This window comes from Artemia franciscana, chromosome 5, assembly GCF_032884065.1.
Source record: "Artemia franciscana chromosome 5, ASM3288406v1, whole genome shotgun sequence".
Lineage (NCBI taxonomy): Eukaryota > Metazoa > Arthropoda > Branchiopoda > Anostraca > Artemiidae > Artemia > Artemia franciscana.
Window position 1 is genome coordinate 20,486,234 of NC_088867.1, and position 19,765 is coordinate 20,505,998.

A 19,765-nucleotide genomic window follows, 5' to 3' on the forward strand; every position below is an offset into this window, starting at 1 on the left:
TAGCATAAAGAGCGGGGCTTTGATGAGGAATCAGCCCCTTTCATATACGAAGTAATTTCTGTTCGTCTTAAGTTTTAATGTCGCTCCTTACTTTCCGCCAAAAAAAACTGTTTTTTTTTAAATTCAATTTCTGAAGGTTTTTGAATCAAGCATGTTTTGTTTTTAGCTCACCGCAGATGAATAATTAAAACGAAATTTGCATATTTATTTTTTTGGCTAAATGGATTTCTCATAGTTTTGATCGAATGATTTTGAGAAAAAAGGAGCGGGGGAGGAGGCTTAGTTTCCCTCCGAGTTTTTGGTTTCTTAAAAAGGTAACTAGAACTTTTAATTTTTACAACTTTTTTTATTAGTAAAAGATATATGTAACTTACAAATTAGCTTACGATACGAACTTCTGTATTCTCATGTTTTTATTGAGTATATGAAGTGGTTCATCCCCTTGTCAGTACCTCGCTCTTGACCCTAGCGCTTAAATTTTGCCCCAATTCCTTAAGAATGACCCCTGAATCACAAAAGCCGTAGAATAAATAGTTGAAATTACTAAAAATACTTTAGCGTAAAGAGCGAGGTATTAGGAGGAGGTGATCCCATCATATGCGTAATAATTCCTGTTCGTTTTAAGTTTTAATCCTTCTCCTTACTTTCAGTTGAAAAAACTTTTTCATATTTATTTTTTCATTGTTTTTTAAGTAATGCTAGAAAATCCTGCGCTCCCTTCATGAAAATTTTCTTCCCCCGTGACAAATTACTCTAAGGAAAGTTCCCCCAACATATCCCCCTCTTATCAATCCCCCCACAACCTAAAAATCCCCCTGAAAACGTCTGTACACTTCCAAATAACCATTACTATGTGTAAGCACTGGTCAAAGTTTGTAATTTGTGGCCCTTCTCACGGGGACTATGGGGGAGTAAGTCGTCCCCAAAGACATAGTTATAAGGTTTTTTGACTACGTTGAATAAAATGGCTATCTCAGAATTTTGATTTGGTGGCTTTGGGGAAATAATTAGCGTGGGAGGGGGCCTGGGTGCCCTCCAATTTTGTGGTCACTGAAAAAGGAACTAGATCTTTTCATTTCCGTCAGAATGAGCCCTCTCGCTTCTAGGACCACTGGGTCGATACGATCACCCCTGGGAAAAAAAAACAAAACAAAAAAAGAAACACACAAATAAACACGCATCCGTGATCTGCCTTCTCGAAAAAAATACAAAATTCTATATTTTTGTAGATAGGAGCTTGAAACTTCTACAATAGGGTTCTCTGATAAGCTGTATCTGATGGTGTGATTTTCTTTAAGATTGTATGACTTTTAGGGAGTGTTTCCCCCTATTTTCTAAAATGAGGCAAATTTTCTCAGGCTCGTAACTTTTGATAGGCAAGGTTAATCTTGATGAAAGTTATATATTTAAAATCAAAATTAAAATACAATATTTTTGATGTAACTATTGGTATTAAAATTCCATTTCTTAGAGTTTCGGTTACTATTGAGCCGGGTCGCTCCTTACTACAGTTCGTTGCCACGAACTGTTTGATAAGAACATACGAACATAGAAGTTTGTTACGTAAGCTAATTCGTAACTTACGTATATCTTTTACTAATGAAAACGTTCGTAAAAAATTAATAAGTTCTAGTTGCCTTTTTAAGTACCCAAGAAATTGGAGGGCCTTCGCCCTCCTTTTTTCTCAAAATTATTCGATCAAAACTATGGGAAAGTCATTTAGCTAAATAAAAAAATATGCAAATTTGGCTTTAATTATTCATCTGCGGAGAGCCGAAATCAAAACATGTATTAACTAAAAAACGTTCAGAAATTAAATAAAAAAACAAGTTTTTTTCTACTGAAAGTAAGGAGCGACATTAAAACTTAAAACGAGCAAAAATTACCCCTCATATGAAAGGGGCTGTTCCTTCTTCAACACCCTGCTCTTTATGCTAAAGTTTTACTGTTTTAAAAAGTAGAGTTGAGAGAAAGAGTGAAACTTTAGCGTAAAAAGCGGGGCGCTGAGGAGGGAACAGCCCCTTTCATATACGGGGTAATTTCTGCTCGTTTAAGTTTTAATGTCGCTCCTTACTTTAGTTAAAAAAAACTTGTTTTTTTAAAAATTTAATCTTTTACCAAACGTGGCTGAAAAGAGGCATGGTTCTCCTTCAAAATGCTCAGGACCCAGAATATAGTTGTACGTGACTATGTTTCATTTGAACTATTTAAAATATAATTTTTCTAGTTTTGACGGAAAAGGTTGTCTATTATAATAAGTTTTTTTTAACATTCTCGAAAAAGTAAGTTTTTCAAAGAAAATAAAGAGTAATATTAAAACACAAGACAAGCAAAAAGAAATCACATGATAGTTCAAATCAAAACAAACAGAAATTACATCACTGAATAAATAAAACCTAAATTTAATAAAGATTGAAATGAATAATTCCATCTAACGTAGAAAAGTTTTTAAACGATTTTTTTTCATGTTTAATCAGCATGGTTTTATTGTTGGTTAATTTTTTTTATTCATATTTTTTCAATTTTGCTTCAGAATTCGAATAGTGTATTATAGTTTATATTTTGGACAAATTTTGTAAATTCAGTTGAGGTTTTCGATCATTATTAGTTTTGTACAATAATCTATTATAGGTTTACTTTATAACTTTGGGCGGATGGAGAAGGGCATTATTGTTTAAACTTTTCCTTAATTATTTGTTCTTTTGTATGTCTGAAGAAATCCTATAAAAACCCTTGAATATGAGTGTGTCCATTGTTTTACTAAAAGAATATTTAACTGTTATATTTTGTTATACAAATTTGGTTATTTAAATAAATACATGTTTAAATAATTTTATTGTATAATAACTTACGCATGCCATTTTAAATAGTTTTATGTGTAATAATTTACGCATGCCAGTCAGTCTAGGGTTTTTATTATATTTAGTACATTTATATTTTATTATTAGGGTTTTTATTATATTTTACTTATTTCTTCCTATTGTTCTATAATACAAACATGCTGACGCATGTCCTTCCCACGCACTGTTGCCAGATTGGCTTGTTTCAAGCCCCGGTGGCTTATTTCTCAGGGCTGGGGCGGGCGTTTTTTTTTTTGCGGGCTTGGGGCGGAAAACTGGGCTTATTATTTTTTAGTTTGGCTTGTTTTGGGCTTTTTTCTACTCCAAAAAATAATATTTCTTATTTTGTTTCTAAGATTTTTTTTCAAGTTCAAGTTCATTCTTTTACAAAACTTTCGAGGAAAGAAAAGGAACGGATTTAAGGAAAAGTTTACCCTACGATTCACTAAAGAAGAAGAAGAAAATAAGTAATATGAATCACATGGAAATATGTACTGCAGCAGATTACTAGTTACAATTATTTAATAGAAATGTTTCATCTACAAAATATGGATAAAGGTAAGACTCCAAATACTTTTTTCTTGAAATTGTGTTTGAAATAGATTGAGATGGACTTCAGAACCCCCAAGCATGGAACACTCAAAATGTTACAAACGAATACCTTGCAGTTCTACTTTTGTCCTAGGTCATTTTGAATGTCACATTCATTTTGAATGTGAACGTAGAGTGTAAGGAGGCAAAGGCCAGAAGGCCGAAAAGATCCATATAGCCTCAACCTTCATTACATATTCAGGGCCTCACTACATGCAGAACTAGTAGCCTAGACTGTGGTTTGTCAGCTCAAACGATTGAAGTAAAAAAAAAATATCACAAACTGGATGTTACAATCTCAAAGCTTTTTATTTAAAGTCGATACCTGAGAATATGAGGCTTTCCTCAACCTCAGCCTGTAGGGCGTCTTTAACCTTGCGTTAGATGCTTATCCAAAGCTTGCACAAAAAGTCAGTTTAGTCTTCTTCCAAATTATTTCTCACTTTTAAAAGTGAGTAACTGTTGAAAGCAGTGCAGGAATTATTGGACACTTTGCAGATTAACCTGCCGAATTAAAACCCCATTCTTTTCTTAGGAATTACTCAGCTCGATGTCAAAGCACGAAAAGCAGAACTGATTTTGGCAGCACATGTCGCATGTCATTCATCGATTATGACTATTGACCACCTATCCACCATTATCAAGAGTGCTTTTCCTGGACCAGTTTCCGAGGCAACGAAATTGAAGAGAACAAAATGTTCAGTCCTTATCAAGAATGTTCTTGGACCAGAAAGTCTCCAAGAGATTGTTGCTGATGTTGGTGACAGCAGATACTCCCTTATTCTGGACGAATCGACCGACGTTGCCACCATGAAATTCATGTGTATTTGTGTGAGATACTATAGCCCCAAGATGAAAAAAGTTCAATGTGCTACTTTGGGCATGGTTGAAGCACCTTCGACCACTTCTGTGATTTTACATCAAGAACTGAAAGACTTCTTAGCTTTATGTGGAATTCCCCTAAAAAATCTGATAGGTATTGGGACAGATGGAGCAAACAACATGTGTGGTGGGAACCATTCGCTGTTCACGTTATTACGAGATGACGGGTTGCCTCAACTCCAACTCTTCAAATGTGTATGTCACTCCCTACATTTGTGTGCTTCCGAGGCTGTTGGAGAGCTTCCAAGCAATTTGGAGTTCATGGTCTCAGAGACTTACAAGTGGTTTAACGTTAGTCCTTTACGAAGAGAGGCATATCAGCAAATGTTCCTGCTCATAAACGATGGGAATACCCCGTTGAAAATGATTGCTCCTTCCAATACCCGTTGGCTGTCTCGATAAAGAGCAGTCGTTCGCATACTCGAGCAGTATTCTGAGCTGTCAGCGCACTTTCGATTAGCGAAGGAAAAGGAACGTTGCTACACTGCCCGAATGCTCCATGATATGTACCTCGATGAACGAAATAAGGCATATATTCTTTTCTTGAAGCCATTATTGGCCGAATTTCAGAGAGTTAACCTCCTTTTTCAACACACTAACGCAGATCACTTTCGTTTATTTCAAGAGCTAAAAGAATTTGTATTAAGTCTTCTGCAGAGAATATTGCACACGTCTGCAGTGTCATTAACAGTGAATATGGACTTCGAAATTTATTACCTTCCTACAGCCCAGGTTGACTACGGATACGAGTTCAATTTGGAGCTTGAAAGATCTAAGCTGACCAGTCATCAAAAGGAAGAAGTAAATCTGCGTTGCCTCAAATTTCTCAAGACAGCTGCTAGAGCAGTTTTAAAGCGCTTGCCCCCAGCTCTTGATTCTCTGCTGAAACTGAAAGTGCTTTCTCCGACCATTTGTTTGTCGAAGTTGCGTCCTCGATTTAGTGATTTGCCTTTGGCCAGTTTTTTTGCCATCAGAATTTTGCCAGTGCTGAATATTAGTGAGTTAGAGAGTCAGTGGAGAAGACTCTTGGTAGTTGACTGGGCATCAGCTTGTGGCGGAGAAATTCCAAGTGACTCTTGTGAATTCTGGGTCAAGGTCCTGCACCATCTTGATCCAGCTGGTGTTCCTCCATGTCGTGACTTAGCGAGGTGGGCATTGACCCTCCTCAGCCTGCCAATAAGCAATGCTGTAGTTGAGAGGTCATTTTCTATGATGAATATTGTGAAGAACAAACTTCGGAATCGAATGTTGTTGCCTATGCTGAACTCAATAGTAGTCTGTCGGCTGTGGTTGTCAGTGTGTGGTATTTGCTGTTTCCAGTTTGAGCCTACTAAAAAAATGTTGCAGTTCAACAGTGAAATCTATAGGCTTGGGGGTTCCAATGCAACCTCAGATATGAATTTTAACAATGATCTTGATGACATACTGATTTTACTATGGAATCGCAGAACTGGCTCTTCATTCGTTTTCTTTTCATCTGATGCTGTTTTTCTCTTGGTGTTCTTTTCTAACTTCTTGAGTTGTAGATATACACTTTAAAAAAAAAATGGATTTCCAACAAGAAAATGCGTTGAACTTTCAATTGCTAAAAAAAAAAAAAAACTATAATTGAATTTTCAGCAAAGGTGTAAAATCGAAAAAGTGAATGTGATCTTCAACGATTTGTTTAACTTTCCAACAAAAAACGTTTTAAAGTCCAGCGAAAAGTTCGATATTTCATGTTCTCTTGACTTTCCAATACCCAATTTTTCCAAGTCCAACCAATCAGTTTGGAATTCCAATAAAAGAATTTTATATAATACACTCTGCTGACTTTCCAAAAAAAGCTTAATATTCTACGTTTTCCTGTTTATTCTAGCAAATAATGTTGAAAATAAGATAAGAAATTATTTTTTAATAAGAGTTTTTTTTTTCAATTTGCACCTTAAGGTACGAATAGGAATTGAATAAGAAACCATCGGTTTAAAAAAAAAAAAGAAGAAAAACGAATGATGGAATTCTTCAGATTCTGTGAAATTAATATAAAAATGAGCCCCTTCAGTGGAGGAATCTTCAGTGGAGGAAATTAGGAATCTTCGGGTTGAAGCCTGATTGGTAAAAGAAATCGATTGATAAGCTGCATTTAAAAACCAAAATGCTGTATTACAAGATAATCAGCCTTTGATATGCATATTTTCCTATGGTGATGACGCTGAAATTTTAGCTTGCAGTTAGCTTTTTTAAATCAAAAGTTCCTCGTGTTCTTTCAATATATTGGTATTTCAGCTGTTGTAGCCTTTTTTTTGTCTAAAGCTGTACATAGTATCTCATTTCTCAAAAATTATTTTTAATTTTTCTTACTTGAGGTCATAAGAAAATATACCAAAAGTATTGAGAGTTTTCAGTCATTGCGTTTATTCTCTTGAAGCTTTTTTTCTTTGTATTACAAAATTTCAAGCTTCAATTATTTTCTTTTTTGCATTTTACCATTCTATCCAAAGAAGTAATAAAGCCTGTGCATTTCTTGTCGTGATAGTTTGGCCAAAATTCTGTTTTGTTCACAAAAATTATTTTGCTTATTGAAGAGATCTCATTGTGTTTTCTGTTACTTGTGAATTTTTTTTTGTTGTATTACGAAGTCAATACATTAAGAAATAGCTGAGAACCGCGTCCATTAAAACTATGTGACGAGAAAAAAAAGGTTTTCAGTTAAAAGTCTAAACATCCGAAATAATCATAAAAGTTCAAAATATATAGCTGCCACGTAGCTGAAGGTAATTTTTAGATTAAATAATCTTGCTTCAAAATAGGTTTCTAAAGAGATAAACATAAAGAAAACATAATATTTAGTGACAAATTAAAAAAAAATATCACTTATTAGGGCAGTAGGGCATGGGGAAGTGGCTTTATTTGTATATGGCTATAGCTTTCAGAAGGGCATGGAGAGGCGGCAACTCTGTTGAAAGGTGTAAATTCGGAGGGAAAACTGAAACTGTAAGGAATAATAACATATTAGGATTCGCCTCGAGGGCTCGGCTGGGACATGGCCCCTTTGTCTTTTTTATCTAGCTTTCATCTAAAATAGCAGCAGTCACAATTAAATGGTCCAACTTTGATCCTAGGTCTGAACACATAATCTTTGACTCCAAAAGCCTCGAGTTTGAAAATTCTATGGACGAATTCGTTTCCAAGTAAACAGTTTTACTTTCGTACCATAAGTTTGTCAATGCAAAAGCTTAGCGTCAGAAAAAAAACATGAGTTCAAAATATTTAGCTGCCATACAGCTTAAAAATGAAACGAAAGATTAACTCGATATTAGAAGAGGCCAGAGCTATGGGCTGCCATACAGCTTAAGATATTTTTTTTGTATTTCAAACTTATAAGCAGAAAAAAATGTCAAGTATTCCCGCCTGCCGGGTAGGTTTATTCTTTTTCCCTGCAAATGCTGAGGGGAGATCAACAAAATTGAGACTCTTCCAGAAGTTTAAAGAAAAAACAATGAGAATAGCTTTGGACTGAAAATTCAGTATTAATTCTGCATCTAGATATAGCATTCTTCGTGAAACAAGCTTTCGTACGCGCTCACTATAAAGTGGAATCTCAAAAAGTGTATTATTTCGGTAAAATTTTCTGGGGCTTGTTCGGGCTTGTTTCGAAATTTTCTGGGGCTTGTTCGGGCTTGTTTTGAAAACCCCTGGGCGTTTTTCTGCGTTGACAATCTGGCAACAGTGTTCCCACGTTGCTTTTGAAAGATAAGAATACAAAATAAAAAGTTTCGGGAATTCAATGAAACATTTATCTTCAGTAGTTGATTTTTTTTTAGATACAACTGAAGAATGAGTCACTCAAAGAATGAAATGCTACCACTGCATTACGGGGACATAATCACCCTCTATGACAATTCAAATGAGTCTGGTTTCTTGAGCTCTCTCAGGTGAGTTTTAGGATTTTCGCTTACCTGTAGAGCTAATTGGAGAGAAGGAAACATGTTAACACAACAAATTTTACTTCATAATAGCCTGTGCAGGGTAGAAAACCAGTATCCATTTGAGCAAAATTATGTAAAATCAAAATGCTCACACCTTGTTTTTAAAGTGCAATTGAACAGAATTGTATATATCAACAAATAGCTAGAAATCTAAGCTATCCATCGTTGTGGTTGTTATTAACATCATTTAAGGTCAAAACACTATATAGCCTGTATCCTCAATTGGGTAAACTTCTGGTTGGAAAGGGGTTAGGTCAGGAAAATGAAATTGGTAAAATTCTAGTTGATTGACTTCTTGCTATCTCAGAAAGGGGTTAGGTTAGGAAAAATGAAATTTTCAGGGATAAGTCTACAGGCTAAAGTATGTCCCAGGAAGGTATTTTGAAGTACCTCCCTCCAATCCCTCTCCCTCTACAGTGTCCTGACCTTTAATATATGTGTGTTATAAAAGTGAAACCTTGTAAAATAGATCTTCTGCTTGAATGAAGTAGGCTACAACAAAATTTTTTTCAGCTTCATAATCCTGATTTATAAGGTTTTAAAGATATGCAAATATGTTTCCTAAATTTTGAAACAAAAAACAACATTGATATGGCTCAGAATTCTGCTAAATAACAGGAATTGCATTTTCAGAACTAAAGGCAGATGAAAAGCAACTGGTAACTGAAAATTAAGGTAAAATGTTGTTTTGTCAAAATTTCAATAGGCATAGACCTGTCATGTTGGCAAATTTCAGGGCTCTCTAGAGAGAGAAGAAGTAGAGGTGGGTAGGCCTAGGGTCTACTTCAAAATACCTTCCTGGGACATACTTTATTCTTTAGCCCCATACCTGAAAGTTACATTTTTCCTAACCTAAACCCTTTTCAAGATATCCAAAAATCACTAAACTAGAATTTTATCCTCATTGGTATATATATATATATATATATATATATATATATATATATATATATATATATATATATATATGCCAGTGTTTCCTCTTTTTATTTTTTAAATCATTAATAAAGAACTGAAAAATCCCTAGAAATCCCCATATTCAGTTCTGAAATCCCTAGACATCTCCCATTTCCAATTACTCCCTACACTGCTTCTCCCTGTCTCATTTTACCAGAACTATTGAAAGGTAACATATTTTGGCTTCTTAGATTGAAGACTACCTATCAGTACCATAATAGATTGTCTTGTCATGTAGTTTAAAATGCTTTTTCAAGCAAATAAAAAAGAGAATGTAAACTACAGTGTAGATTACAATACAAGATGTTTAACACTGTTCAATTGTAACTTGTAAAACATAATCAGACCTCACCTTCCTCTGAAGCTTTCACCCTTCTTATGGGGTGAAGTAATTAATTGATCATCTTCACATTCCACACTTTCTTGAGCCCTTTTCATTCCATATTTTGTTTTTTAGAATCCCCCACAAAGTTTCTGTTTTCATTTTATTCTGACAGTCAGTTTTTATTACTTTTACAGCACTGAAAAACCTCTCAACAATGACATTTGAAAATGGAAGGGGGAAAATAAATAATACTGCCAGTTTCAGGTTAGGATACAAATTTTGTTCCGGCAGTATTTTTTCACCAATACCAAATGCCAGTAGGTCACATCATCCATTGTTTCAATGTTTTCAATATTGATGAGGCTCTGCCTCCTCTACTCCTGCTCAGTTTTGGTTCCATCCCATGGAACCTGTCTATACTTTCTAACAAAAGGTAGTAGAGAGGCAGGCTGAAGTGATTGGGCTGACACTGGATTAACCATTTCAGCATATTTGTAAATGTCATCTTTGAAATGGAACCATTTCTGTGTCTGCTCTACTGCTTTGATATAGAATGCCTGTGCAGCTTTGAGAACTTTTTCAATTGAATCAGGAGGGACAGCAGTATGTGACCTTAAGGTTGAGAGAGAGCTGTGTCCATTTGGATTCTGATTGTTCACATTGATTTTAAAAGCACTAGTTGATTCCACATAGTCCTTTTGCAGGAATTTTAGAGACAACCCTTTGATCAGAGACTCAGTCTTGTGTTTAAGGCAATAAAAGAGTAGCTTATCAGCCTGAAAACTACATTGAAGTCCATCAACAAGCCCAATGTAAATGCAACAAACTCAAAAAGACATTCCATGACTGGGTTCAGAGTTGTGTAGACAAGCTTGTTTAGCTTTGTTGGATCCTCGACTAGTAGAACTCTGTAATAGGTGCTTAGAGCATCCCTCTGCTCCAGTATCCTGTCAACAGCAGCTCTGACTGAAAGCCACCTGGTCTGTCCAGCCTGGATAATCCTGTGCATTTCAACTTAATAGAATTCTTAGAACTCAATGAAAGCATGCTGCCTCTTAGCACTATGTGTAAAATGGCTTCTTCTTCTTTTTCAGCAAAGATGGCTATAGATGGACCAACAGATGTCTTCCATTGATTTTGGCAATTTATTTCATGCAAAGAAGTAACTAGATGGACCATATGGTAAGAGCACTTCACAATCACTACCCATGGGAATTCTTGTCTGATTATGCATGAAACACTTTCATGAGCTACCATCATGGAGTTAGTGGTATCAAGTATGTCAATTTCAACTGAAATGTCATCATTGCAAAATAGAACTCCCACTCATAGAAGTTTATTGGTTGATGCATCAGTTGATTTGCCAATAATGACAGAGAAGCAGCAATTATAAAGGGTTTCAGTCAAATGTTCTTCATAGAAGCCACTTAGTCCTATTTGTATAACATTGGTAGCTTTTTGTTTCTTGAGGTGGACATTGTCAACTACCTGCTTTGAAGGTAATGATTTCAAAATCTACCAGAGGTTCAACCTTTGAAATAGCCAGGTCATGTTCCACCTAAAAACTGCAGATCTGGGTCTCTAGAAGCTTTGTTTGATCAGTGAATTCACCTTGCAAAAACTGATCAAGAGTATTTTTGATGCTTTTCTAGTATAACAGAGGAGGGCAAAAGCATCAGACTAGCCAGAGCATGCCTGAGTGTTGTTACATGACTAGTGCAGCTGATGTTGTCAGGCAAGTAGAGGTTCATTGCTTCAGCTAGTGTCACCTAACATTGAATGCTAACCAAAGAAATAACTAGAATCTAAACAAGTTTTACAAGGCAAATTCTGCTACAAAATACTTTATTTGCTACATAATCCATTTAAAAAAAATGGATTTATAATAAAATCAGAAATTAAATTAAAAAAACAAGTTTTTTTTAACTGAAAGTAAGGAGTGACATTAAAACTTAAAACAAACAGAAATTACTCCATATATTAAAGGGGCTTTTCCTCCTCAATGCCCCACTCTTTACACTAAAGTTTGACTCTTTCTCTTAACTCTACTTTTTAAAACAGCAAAAACTTTAGTGTAAAGATTGGGGCATTGAGGAGGAAAAGCCCCTTTCATATATGGAGTAATTTCTGTTTGGTTTAATTTTTCATGTTGCTCTTTACTTTCAGTTAAAAAAACAAGTTTTTTTAAATTTAATTTCTGAATGTTTTTGAAATAATGCATGTTTTGACTTCAGCTCTCTGTACATAAATAATTAAAACAAAATTTGTATATTATTTTGTTTTGGCTAAATGGCTTTCTCGTAGTTTTAATCAGAAGATTTTGAGAAAAAAGGAGTGGGGGAGGAGGCCTAGTTACCCTCCAATTTTCTGATTACTTAAAAAGGCAATTATAACTTTTAATTTTTTACAAACGTTTTCACAAGTAAAAAATATACATAAATTACGAATTAACTTAAAAACAAACTTCTATATTCATCTGTTTTTATTACATATATGAGGGGTTCACCCACTCGTCAATACCTTGCTCTTTACACTGAAGCTTAAATTTTCTCCAAATTCCTTAAGAATGACACCTGAATCACAAAGGCCATAGAATAAATAGTTGAAATTACTAAACATACTTTAGCATAAAGAGTGAGGTATTACAAGGAGGTGAAACCTCATAGGTGTAATAATTTCTGCTTGTTTTAAGTTTTAATTCTGCTCCTTACTTTCAGTTGAAAAAAATTCATATTTATTTTTTCTTTGCCCCCTTCATTGAAATTCTCTTCCATCATGACAAATTCCTCCATGGAAAGATCCTCCCATGTACCCCCTTCTCAACCCCCCCCTAAACCAAAAAATCCCCCTGAAAACGTCTGTACACTTCCCAATAGCCATAACTATATGTAAACACAGGTCAAAGTTTGTAACTTGTAGCCCCTCCTATGGGGACTGTGGGGGAGTAAGTTGTCCCCAAAGACATAGTTATTAGGTTTTTTGACTATGGTGAATACAATAGCTATCACAGAATTTTGATTTGGTGACTTTGGGGAAAAAATTAGCATGGTGTCCAATTTTTTTGGTCACTTAAAAAGGGCACTAGAACTTTTAATTCCCGTTAGAATGAGCCCTCTCGCAACGTTCTAGGACAACTGGGTTGATACAATCACCCCTGGGGAAAAAAAAAAAGAATAAATAAACATGCACCTGTGATTGGTCTTCTGGCAAAAAATATGAATATCCACATTTCCAGATAGCAGCCTGAAACTTTTGCAGTGGAGTTCTCTGATACGCTGAATGCGAAGGTTTGATTTTTGTTAAGATTCTATGGCTTTTAGGGGGTGTTTTCCCCTATTTTGTAAAAAAAGGAAAATTTACTCAGGCTTGTAACCTTTGATGGGTAAAACTAAACTTGATGAAACTTATATGTTTAGAATCAGCATTCAAATGAGATTCTTTTGATGTAGCTATTGGTATCAAAATTTCCTTTTTTTGAGTTTTGGTTACTATTGAGCTGAGTTGCTCCTTACTAAAGTTCATTACCACAAACTGATTGTAAATAACGTTTTGAGATTGAGAATAACGTTTTAAAGATTGAGACCAATGTTTTAAGCCTTTTTTATACCCAAAAACTAGAAATATTTTGATCATTTTCAAGGGTTCAAAAATGTGCTTGAATTTGAATATGTGACAGAAATGATTATTTTATTTGTTAAGAACATAAAAAAGGCATTGAGTATGCCGAGTAAATATGAACAACAAAAAAATTACCTATTATAGTAGGCTATAGAGCTGTATGATTTTCCCCTATAATAGCTAGTAACTATTTAGCTATTAGCTGGGTATGTAGGCTTGCCAAAAACAAACAATCCATTTATTCCTACACATGCCATTGTTTTTAAAACATGGCTGTCAGTTTGTTTGTTTGTTAAAAACTAGGATAACAAAATGGTAAAAGAGGTGTTCAAACTGGAATAGCCTACCTCTATTGTTCATGTATGTACTTATCAGCCTGGCTACATGTTTGAGTTCAAGTTTTTTTAATTTTACACAAAAATCCTAAACATCATACAAGCACTGTGGAGAAAAAAAATATAATACATGCAATGCTTGTCAAAAAAATTTACTATAGCAAGAACAACTACTTACCCTATAAAACTATCAAAATATATTATAACTTTATTTATATGACTTGTAGAAAAGAAAGACCTGCTATCTACCAAATAATCTTATAAAAAACATCCCAAAAATGATAAACCATATGACTTCATTAATTGAAAACAGTCTAAGCTGAAATTATGGTTCAAAGCCCACATCAGCATGGAACTGTTTCAAACAGTTCTTTGTTGGCAATTTGTTGCTTAGGTCTCCTGTTTATCTCAAAATCTTTGTGCTGTTAAAAATGTTTAAGTAACTGAAGAAGTACTCCTCTGTGATTCCAAGTTCAGTTTGCAAGGAAACAGATCCTGAATCGAATTACCCTGCTTCTCTGATCAAGAAGATGATAATGATGAACAAATTAAAGGAAAACCCCTAAAAAGTTCCCTAAAAGTCCATGGGAGAGGAAAAATCCCTAGAAAATCCCCAGATCCCTAAAAAAAATCTCGCCCCTAAAAGACTCAAAGAATCCCCATAATGGAAATACTGATATATGCTGAATTTGTGTAAATATATAGACATATATATATATATATATATATATATATATATATATATATATATATATATATATATTATATATATATATATATATATATATATATATATATATATATATATATATATATATATATATATATATATATATATATATATATATATTTTAGTTTTGTTCCACGTGCTCTAAAGTGGGTATTACTGCATATAGCAAAATTCTGATGATTGCATATTGTTTCTTTGTCATTATTAGAGAACTGCATCCATTTTTTAGGTTTCTAAAATCCCCAGTAAATGTTTAATTTTGTTCCACGTTCTCTAAAGTGGGCATTACTGCATATAGCAAAATTCTGATGATTGCATATTGTTTCTTTGTCATTATTAGAGAAGTGCATCCATTTTTTAGGTTTCTAAAATCCCCAGTAAATGTTTAGTTTTGTTCCATGTGCTCTAAAGTGGGCATTACTGCATATAGAAAAATTCTGATGATTGCATATTGTTTCTTTGTCAATATTAGAGAAGTACATCCATTTTTTAGGTTTATAAAATCCCGAGTAAATGTTTAGTTTTGTTCCACGTGTTCTAAAGTGCATATTACTGCATGTAGCTAGGTTCTGATGATCACATCTTGTTTCCTTGTCATTATTAGAGAATTGCATCATGGGGCAAAGTAAAAATGCATAAAATGGACTTGCTTACAGGTAACATTACCTATAGAGCAAAGCGTATTAGTCCATTAGCCCTGCAGGCAGCACAGCAAAATCTGTATTCTATATTTATTCAACAAAGAGTGATAAAACATAAAAAACCTTTAATGAGGTTTATTAAATAAATAAAGAATACAGACCTTGCCTTGTTTGAGAAAATAAACTTTTCTCCACCCCTATAAATACGAATTCAATGTATATTCCAGTTCAAGGTATATATTTGTATATTAGGGGAGTGGGGGAGGGGTAAAGTCTATTTCTGATGAAAATAAATTGCAAATTAAGATTCAGGATGCAATGACTATGGAGGTAAGTTTGAACTGTAAAGATGCAAAATGTGTTAATTACAATTATTCGGCATATTATAAAGTAAGAATTGCTTTCTTAACATGTTTCTTTCTCTCCACTTAGTTCTCTAGACAAATACCCAGTGTCTAGTTCTATAAATATATTTAGTTTAGCTGCAGAAAAGTGTGTACAGAAGGAGATATGTTAGAACTAAGATTAACATTTAGTTTGTTATTTTCATGCTTTTTTATGGTTAAAGTTAAATTTATGACAGTTTATTTCCAACCCCGAAATGATTCCATATTGGCTATAGTCATAGACCAACAACACTTTATTGCCCATTAGAACCCTAATCCATAAATGCCTTAATACCCAGAACCCACAGACTTATGACGTCATAACTTACCTGATTGATCAGGACTTATCTGTGGATGTCTTGTTGATTGACCTTGCTAAAGCATTTGATAAAGTTCCACATCCACACTTGAACACAAAACTTATCTCATGTAGAATTGATGCATACCTTGTGGGCTGGTTCTCAGGTTTTCTTACAAATAGAACACAGGGAGTGAGGCCTTTTACTAATGAAGGAGAATCAATTCTCTCTGAGAGATGTGGAGTCGCCAGTGTTGTCCTGCAGGGTACTATCTTTATATCTACCCTATTCAATATTTATTTAAATGATATTTTTTAATTAACTACAAATCATCTAACTCTCTATGATGACAACTCAAAGTTGTTTGGTGCAGTTAATCATGAGTCACTACAAGATGATTTTGACCATATTCAAAACTGGCAACAACATGACACATGAGCTTCAATGTTGACAAATGTAGCGATAATATTCATTTTGGCAAGTCCTACCCAAGTTTCAAATGTACTCTGGCCAATTCAACTGTAAATGATATCCAAGAGCTTCAAAGTGTGGATGAAGAAATGGATCTTGGAATAATTTTTGACAACCCACGTTGATTCTATCCAAACTGTAAAGACTGCATTTCATGCAAATTCAGTCCTAGCACTCTTAAAGAAAACTATATCCAATAGGTCTTCCTACGTTTTTATGAGGTTGTACAAGGCTCTTGTCAGACCAGTGCTTGATTTTGGAATGCGGATAACATTAACAGGATACAAGGGTGACATAAAGCTGCTTGAAGGAGTGTAGAGGAGAGCCACAAAAGCAGTATCTAGGGTGAGAGACAGGCCTTGTGATGAACGTTTGAAGGAGCTGAAATCATATACACTTGTCAACAATAAAGAGCTGATACACTTATGACATATAAACTTACTTCACAAGAACCACCTCCCAATTCATTTGTGAATTTCCCAAAATATTGACATTGACATGAGGAGACATTCAAAGAAGCTGTTCAAGCCATTTGTCTAAACTTGACACCAATGACAGTTTTTCTTCTAGCTGTGTAGTAACCTGGCATGTAGTAAACCACTGGAATAGTCTCTCAACTACAACTGTCTCAGCACCAAAAATAATGAAGTGTTAAAGAAGTCATTGGTGTTGAATGGAATGGTGTTCCCTGGAAGTACCAGTAAGGTGAATTTGATGTTTAATCATTTACATCATCAAGTACAGAGCAATTAACAGGTCAAGATGGATCTTGATTTGCTCTGAAGTGCAAATTAAGGTATAAACCCATTGAAAGGCAAAAAGGTATATTTCACAATTTGCCTTATTTTCTAAAATTGGGCTACCTGACCAAACTTTTGAAAGATACAACCTGGACATAGCATTCAGTAGCTAAAATAAATTACAGACCTTTTACAACTACAGGAAAGGTATAATCAGCCCCATACTTGGGACTGGTGTTTATAGGATCATATGTTTTTGCAGTTGCTTTTGTTTTGGTAGAACTCACTGACAATTTTGAGAGAAGTTACTAGAATCTTGAATCAACAAAGGATAACCTAGGCAATTGCTAATATTTCACATATTGGTCAAATGTTAGATGTTAACAGACCTGGTAATTAACTGGCTCTCAAAAAAGCATTAAAAAAAATATACTTGTATTTAATTTTTTGAATTGCTATTCATTGTTTGATCTTTTATTCATTTTCCCTTTCACCATTACTTGGGAAGGGTCTTACTTTTATTTTAGTGGTGATTTTTATTGTTTGGTTTTTATTTATTTTAGTAATTGCCTTCTCTAAACTTTGCACTGATATCAGTTGAACAGAGGTCTTGGCTGAAATATTTGTATTGTATTTTCACTGGCTGTAAATATCCTTATTTTTTCTTCTTTTTGAGCTTGTTCCAAAGCTCTAGCTTTCTTGTTGTTCAAGGTTGGGGGGGGGGGGGTGGTGGTCTGTAACCTGTACAGTCTTTTCAAAAATGCTAATTCCATTGGTGCAGTTTTCATTTTGATTGGACACCATTTTAAGAGTTTTCACGTTATCTTAATTCCCATAGATTTATTTATGTCATAAAATTTTACAATTAGAATTAATTGAAATCATAGTTACTATTCCTTAATGAACTTTAAATGGAATTTTTTTTCTCACTTAATATTTTTTTTTCAAAACAAAATGTTTTAAAGTGTTTGTTTACTATGGACTGTGGTTTGTTCCATACTAGGTTGCTCCTTGTTTGGCAACTATGACACAGACAGTTTTTGGTAGTTGGGATTTGATGATGGCTTAGACTGGGCTATAATTGGCTGTCTACAGTGTAGGAGAACCTGTTTTTTATAACATTAAAAATTTAAGAAAGTTACCATTAAATCCTAGCCTATTTAAACGCAATTGTTGTACTTCACAATTCTTGCCTTGTATTGATGATTATATTCAGTTGTATTTGCCAGTGATAAGAATGAATCCCGTTGATGTATGTTCAAAATAAAGTCTGTTTATGATTTAGATTGCCTAGTTTATGTATTGGTGCTGCAATCCATTCTCCAGATGGAAGCACTAAAATTTCCTACAATGTCAGTTGAATAAAAACTTTAGAAAATATGTACATCTTCAGGTCTGTAGTCTAATATTTCTGACATTTATGGTATATTCCCTCTGAAACTAGCCATTTTGGGACACGTCTACAGCTGTAACTTGGACCAAAAGGATGTGATACTCTTTATCATCAGATTCATTAGTCTCAGAACCATCCATTCATGAAACCAGAATTATGATGTTGCTTAGAATTTCTCCCTGAGAAGGATCTAAGCTTGCTTAGGGTATAAGAAAATTGTCTTTTTTGACAATTTCCAACAAACGTTCAACTTTTTTATGATCTAAAAAAACCATGTACTATGCACCAAACTTTAAAATTAAGATTTAGTTGATGGATAGAACAAAATATCAGCTATGGTGTTATAGTAAATTTTTATTGTTTGTTTAGACAGGAAAGCAATACAAGATTACAAAAATAATGTAGCAAAATTTAAAAAGGGAACACAAACCATAAGTAAACATCTATTAAAACAATAAACCAAACATAAATTCAGTTAACACCACTCTTTCTTCTCATACTTTTTGTTTTACATCCATATTTTCTTGTGAATAATCCTCTTTCTATAGCCTTCTTTTGTTTCTGTTATTTACAGTTTATTTATTCAAGTTTTGTGAACTATGTGTATTTTCCTTCTAGTTTATAAAGGGATCATAAACCATGAGATAAATTCTATCACAACAATAAATCAACTATAAATTCAGTTAATATTGCTTTTTCTTCTCATACTTGTTGTTTTACATCCATGTTTTCTTGTGAATAATTCTCTTTTTATAGCCTTCTTTCGCTTCTGTTATTATAGTTGATTTATCCAAGTTTTGCAAACTATGTGTATTTTCCTTCTAGTCTTGTTGATGATCGATGTGTTGTTAAGCCCAAGGGTGGTGACCTGGCTACTCCTCCTGCCGAATTGAGAGGTGAGCCCTTTCTTTATTGAAAAACTGTTTAAAGATGGACAGTTGAAAATAACTCTGAATTGAGAGGCTAAATTAACATAACTATAGACAGTTATGTTCCTTGGGGCAGATGGGCAATGCAGGCATATCTCCTAGAAAGGGTAGGAGCCAGATCAGAACTTTTGACTCTCTTGACTTGTATTTTAGGGTAAAAGAGACATGGGGAGATGAGGTATATTCTAGAGCTGGGATATCTAGGAATGATAATAAATTGATAATTTCTTGTAGAGGTAGTTTTATGCCACTTAGCTGAAGAAGAAGATATTTGGGAAAGTTTAGAATGAAGAGTGGTCCTTACAGTTGCTCAACAACTAGAGAGTGGGAGGAAAATTTGTTGCATTTTCTTGGGAAGTGTGAAGGGTTAAAGGATTTGAGGAAGAAGTTTTTTGGAGTGGATGAGGTGGAGCTTGGGTGGAAAAATTGTTGGAAAATAGGCGTTTTATTAGTATTATGGAAAATCATATTACATTTTGATTTGATTCAGTTCAGTACCACCCTCACCATTCCCTGAAAGTTTTACTAAAACCCTTAGTGTTAGCAATAGTAGTTGTCATAGTTGCAGAAGTAATAGTAGAAGTATTGGCAGTAGTATTAGTCATAGCAGCAGTAGTAAAAGTAGTAGTAGTAGCAACAATAGTATTCAAATTGTGCCTT

The 19,765-nt window shown here is 34.2% G+C and overlaps 1 protein-coding gene across 3 annotated transcripts in view; it reads left to right on the top strand.

The window, feature by feature from the left end:
- Positions 1 to 8,022: 8,022 nt before the first annotated feature.
- The window catches only part of LOC136027082 (inositol 1,4,5-trisphosphate receptor-like), a 156,396-nt gene continuing 144,653 nt past the window's right edge, over positions 8,023 to 19,765 (top strand). For 2 of the 3 annotated variants that reach the window (XR_010617490.1, XM_065704023.1), the window contains exons 1-2: positions 8,023 to 8,227; positions 19,002 to 19,072. Coding sequence is in view for 1 of the 3 variants with exons in the window: in XM_065704023.1 (XP_065560095.1) it covers positions 8,130 to 8,227; positions 19,002 to 19,072 (169 nt within the window). In the remaining 2 variants the exon portion in view is untranslated. The remainder of the gene's footprint in view (positions 8,228 to 19,001; positions 19,073 to 19,765) is intronic. The other variant, XM_065704024.1, reaches the window with a different exon arrangement.